The sequence below is a fragment of the Physcomitrium patens genome, chromosome 19, assembly GCF_059467195.1.
Source record: "Physcomitrium patens ecotype Gransden chromosome 19, ASM5946719v1, whole genome shotgun sequence".
In the NCBI taxonomy this organism is placed as follows: domain Eukaryota; kingdom Viridiplantae; phylum Streptophyta; class Bryopsida; order Funariales; family Funariaceae; genus Physcomitrium; species Physcomitrium patens.
In genome coordinates this window covers 4,786,677-4,792,305 of record NC_143428.1, presented here as the reverse complement: position 1 = coordinate 4,792,305, position 5,629 = coordinate 4,786,677, and the positions used below count along the sequence as shown (strand labels likewise).

Sequence of the window (5,629 nt, the reverse complement as noted above, 5' to 3'; positions counted from 1 at the left end):
TTTAGAAAATAATTTAGAAAATACTTTAGAAATATCTTAAATAGTAGTTGAAAGCTACCTCTTAAAAAAAATTAGGTAACTAATAATCATTCCGTATAAGCATTATTACATCCTAAAATATTGCTATTAAATTGTGCTTTAATATTTAAAAATAATTTCTAATTTTTATGAATATTTTTTGTTCATTTATATGTATATATCATATCATAGAATATAGTTCTTTTAGTTAAAAATATTCATTTATTTGAATAATAAAATAATATTGATAATTTAAACTAGAAAAGATTGTTCTATTACTTAAGTACACATAATGAAAAAATAAAATTATAAAATCGGTTTTACTTTATTAGATTTAAACAACATAAAATAGATAGAAATAAAAAAATAAATTTTCGTGTAAATGTATATATTTATTTATACATATAATATAAAAAACTATTAAATAAAAAATAAAAAATAATACTTTCATAAAAAAAATTTAAAACTTTATTTTACTTAGTAAAAAAATCTACCAATATTATATTTATATGTCAAATTTCTTTTTTATGATTATTAATTTATTATTTCTTAAATTCAATAATTTTATTAAAAATTTGACTTTACATGTGTTGAGTATATTTTTAAGATATATGAGATTTGATACAATATTATACTATTAGATTATATGCAAGTATTGATATAATTTTATGTAATAATTATTTATTAATAATAAAATTATAATTATATTTTTTACAAACCATAGTAAAATCTCTCTTCTCATAAAAATCTTTGTAGTGCCCTTTGCATATGTAATCTATTCTAAATTGCAAATAGTTATCACATCATTATCCAAGGCATAGACAATTATTGATGTATCTATTAGAAAATCATTAGACTTTTTTTTAAGTATCATTGTATTGCATGGAGCCTTAGATCTTTTATTTATCATATGTTGGAAAATATCATCATCAATTTGTTAACTATTAATGGTTTGTTGTTATCCACCAAGTTCTTGGTACCATGCAATTCTTTCCTAATATTTTGATCTTGTGTTTGTATCAAACTTAGAAGCTTATATTTTTGTGACTTACCTCTTGTCTTTTTTATTTTCATTTTTTTTCAGAATTGAGCATCAATGGACAATATTTACTTCAATAAATAGTTTTAAGAAAAAATCTATATTATATCTATAAAAGGTTATAATTTATCTTAAATTTCTACCATTTTTTTGTTGTTTTTGTCTTTTGCAAAGACTTTGCTAAGTCCTACAAGAAATAAGCTTAATTTTTCAAAAAGATTTTTCTAAAATATTTATATTAGCATACATAGCATACCAAGTTTAATTGTCAATTAGGATTTTAAACTCTCTTGGGATCAAGTATTAGATTCTAAGATTGGAATTTACAAATTTCTTATCCAATTTTGTATTGTAAGTATATTAGATTTTTTTGTACCATATCTTTTAAATACAAAATGATCCTTTTTTTTAATGATTTTATTCATTGATATCAATTCTTCTATTAAAGCCTCCAACATATATATCCAACTTTCAAGGTTATTTGTATTTGGCAAACTTTGAACAAAATTTAAGATAATAACATTGTTTTCAAAAAGAAAGATTTGACAACAACTATATTTGTATTTTTGATAATTTTATATAGTTGAATATATACTAAGAATCTACTAAAGCTTTGGTAGAAACATGTTTTTTTGGATGTAGCCAAGCTTATTGTTGCATCTTGTATATTGCTTTTGCCATGCCTTGGTGTAATATATATTTAATTATTTGATTGACACATTGTGTATTCCTTGGCTTTGTTTGCCAAAGAATTGCTTCTTCTTACTATAGAAACTTATTTATCCATTGATTCTATTCTACACAATTTTGGCAACCAATTTTTTTGTCAAAACGAAAACTATTTTGACACACTATCCTACCACCTAAAATACATACAAAAGGGTTGCTAATAAACAAAAATTACAATGCACAACTGTGGCCATGCCAAAACTATTCCTCTCACAAATTATCTTAAAACCCTTTCTTCCATATATTTTTATTCACTTATTATACATGGCATGTTTCAAACAACTTTTTTTTTTTTTTTTTTTTTTTTTTTTTTAATGTACATCAGAAAATGTATTTCAGTCATTAGAAAATTCTCAAATATTACTACCTAAAATAAATAAAGATTTATATATATATATATATAACACAACAGTACATCATCACAACAAGAAGACCCAATATTTAAAAGCCCAATTTCTCACAGTTCCAAGTAGTCATTAGGAACATGCGCTCTATGACATGTTTTGTGATGTGTTTGTGCTATTTTTTGCATTGAAAACGCTGCTTGAAGCTTGTTACAAGCAGGAAGACTAACTGTGTGAAAGAGTGAGAATGACAGAGCCTGTGCTTTTACTACCAGGAAGATGAAATGAGATGAGATGCTTACAAACTCAAGCTCATCGCACTATAATTGTGTACTTGGTAGGATGCTCAATGATTGTGCAGAGCATGGTGAGCTATGGCGGCACCGCAGCTCGAAAAGCCAATTTCATGGAGCTGCCATGGCCCACTCCTCTTCACTCTTCAGTCTGGAGTTTCGCTTCCCGTCTCCTTCGCTTGGTCTCTTCCTTTCTGATACTGGGTCAATCTCAAAGGTGAGCTTTGAAACTCGTAGCAGTTTGTGATTCCACAGGAGACAGTAGAAATAGCTTGAAGGGCAGCGAGAGAGTCTCCGCGTTCGGGGAGGGGAGAGAGAGAGAGAGAGAGAGAGAGAGAGAGTTGAGTTCGGATTTGCAAGAGACCATGTCCAAGCGGAACGACTCAGGCTGTTGATTGTCCGCTGGTAGTAAAGGATTTTGGCAGGAAACTCTTGACAGCAGCGCAGACCATCGAGGGGCCACGGGGGAAAATTTCTCGAAGTTCTTTGGATTGGAGACTTTGTGAGGTTAATTGAATAGGTAGACTTTTATCACAGGAATTTATTTGTTGGGTTATTCCGCAGATTGATGCTTCACCCTATGGCCCTGTGATTTCTTTGAGGAGAGCAGTGGGTTGTCCACTTTGTTTATCTGCATGTGGGTTGGGTCGTTTCTGCTGCTGCAACCTACTTTTTGGTTTGACCCATTGAAGTAGCAATACGTCAAAGGGGTGTTTGTCCAAACACGAGTTTGTTTGGTTGCGAGTGTTACTGATTCTTAGCCCTCGATGTCAATTTTGGCTTTGTGCGCTGGTTCTTGTTTGGGGTCTTGAGCGATTCAATTGCTTTACCTTCGCTCTTCAGAAAGGTTTCTGGTCCATTCCGAGTTGTTTGTACTTAGGTGATGAATGTAAAGATTGTGATCATGATGAATTCAGCTTAAAACTACACCAAAGCTTCAAAAAGGCAGAAGCAGTGAGTGTATGTTAAAGATGTCAAACTTTGGACTCGTTTAGCAACTTAGTATAACCTGACCAAGCAAAGCCACAAACCCAGCGTCACTTTGTATTAACTGCCGCGAAAACATTCGCTCGTGTTTGGACAGAGCCTTGCCCAAGCTGTTAGTATTTTACACCACAAGAGTTGGCCTTTTGATGCGTGAGTATGAATTCGGGGCGTTTGATGCTGAAAGCTCCTCCACCTAGTGAGGTGGAAGCTGCCACCACCATCCAAGCCCACTGGCGGGGGTTTATGGTGCGGCGAACGCGCCCTCTGGAGAAGCTGCAAATCATCTACGAAGTTCGGCAAGGCCTGAAGGACCACATGCGAGTGTTGGCAGAGCCTGCGCAATACGAGTCGCTGTGTTCAGATCCCAAGCAGCGCTTGAGATGGAGCGAGTGTGCTATGGCGCTACTGCTGCGCCTTGATTCTGTTCAGGGTGCCCATGCTGATGTGCGGGACATCAGGAAACTCGTCACCAAGGAAGTGATTGCGTTTCAAGAGATTATTGATTCCACTTCCAAGGACGCTTCCAGTGGTAAGCAAATCAAGAGTCGGGATGCAAGAGTTCCTTTCCAGAACTTATACTTCACCTTACAGCAAGAGGGTTGGATTTTTGTGTCTGCCAACCATCTGTTTAACCAGCAATAGAATTCTCATTTCTTAAAGGACATGGTCTGATCCTTTTCTTCGAAACCAATCCTTGACTGTAAATCATGTTATTCCACTTTCCACGAATTGCGTTTGTAGCTCTCAGTCCAGCTGCACTATGTCCATCCACAGATATTGTGAAGTTTACAAACGTGGTTAATTCCGATAGGAGGTCTTCTCGTTGAATTTGTGTAAGTGGGCTCATGAGTGGAGTGTGGAGTCGTTCAGATTAATGCACCTATTGAGGTGTTTTGAGTATGCGATGTGAATGCAACTACTCGCAGTATGGTTTATGGTTCAGAGACACTGACAGTGTCAAAATGCAGATGTGATCAGAAGGGCATTAAAATCAACACTCGCCATGTATTTAGCTTGACTTTAAACCAGATTGGTTCCACTCATCTCCACCCATTCACTTTCTCGGCGATAATGACAACAAATGATTTCCCTAACTCGGAGGTCCAGAAGGTACCTCCTTTCTTGCTGCTGGAAGTACCCAAGTTGCTATCAAATACGTATCACTTGTACATACTGCACAGATGATGAAGAATAAGAGCAGCAAGCTTTATAAATCAATTAGATCTCCCTCGTGAAAAGCTATAAACTCCATCGCCAGAATCATTATGTATTTTCCCAAGTAGTTTTGTATGCCATACTTTTAGCCAGAGGATTGGTATGCACATCATTGTTTATAAATTGACATCGCTATTGTGAATCCTCGCAGACGCCATCAGAACATCTGAAGTCACTAATTGCAAAACGTGCAGAAGTGTAGTGGGCATTGTGTATTCACGGCAAGTCTTGAATCTATGGCTTCCAAGGTTCCTTTCTGCACTGAACAAGCGAATTATGCTAACCCCAACTTAATTATAGGGTTTTTTAAGTGTGCAGCTTGAATAGATCAACGTCATTCTCCTCATTGTAGTGCAACTCTGTAACGGTTAAAATATAAGCTGCATTTGATTGTTATCTATGCTAGATAACCGCAGAATTGCACGAATATTGTTCTGGCATTAAAGACGTGTAACTTAACAGAAGAAGGCATACGACTATATAGATTCATGCGAATGATGCTACAGGCATTTTCCTCCCTTGGGGGTCAGATTTGGCGCAGAGAAGAATGTGAATACATTCTAGAACAGATTCGAACCATATGGGTGGTGGATTGGCTATTGTGGAAGTGTAGTCGGTTGCTGTGAGCCATAGTAATTTTGCACAGGAGCTGCGACGTGTAATCATGGTTTCTGAGCTTTGTAGGAGATGTTTCGTGCACAGGCTGATGAAGCTGGGGGTGTGCATAGGTGAACTCCTCATAAAGTGTCAAACTCCTAATTACAGTAGAAGGGTAGAGGTTGAAATATCCTTCAAAAGTGTTCTACCAGGTCTAGAATATTACGTTAGCTCTTACATAGAGAGTTATGCAATGCTAAGCCTTGGCTTAGCCGTGGGCTGCACTTATCTAGTTTGGACTGTTGCAAGTTCGAGAGCAAAAGATAAGGCATTTGAGTTACCTGCCGCTGAGAGGGCTTTTTGGTAGATTGCAGCAGTATTCAAAAATAAATCCGTCAAATAGGATG

General features: G+C 35.3%; 1 protein-coding gene across 4 annotated transcripts; it reads left to right on the top strand.

Annotated features, from left to right (window-relative positions):
• Positions 1-2,355: 2,355 nt before the first annotated feature.
• LOC112295768 (BAG family molecular chaperone regulator 6, mitochondrial) lies at positions 2,356-5,273 on the top strand. Of its 4 annotated transcripts, none has more exons than XM_090244744.1 (4): positions 2,356-2,640; positions 3,508-3,939; positions 4,379-4,520; positions 4,777-5,273. In XM_090244744.1, exons 2-3 carry the CDS (start codon positions 3,567-3,569, stop codon positions 4,426-4,428), a joined length of 423 nt encoding a protein of 140 aa, XP_090100870.1. In that variant the 5' UTR covers positions 2,356-2,640; positions 3,508-3,566; the 3' UTR covers positions 4,429-4,520; positions 4,777-5,273. The 4 variants fall into 4 exon arrangements, with proteins under 4 accessions (XP_090100870.1, XP_090100871.1, XP_024403463.1 ...); XM_090244745.1 differs by having other exon boundaries at positions 2,495-2,943; XM_024547695.3 differs by lacking the exons at positions 4,379-4,520; positions 4,777-5,273 and having other exon boundaries at positions 2,499-2,640; positions 3,508-4,238.
• Positions 5,274-5,629: the final 356 nt, after the last annotated feature.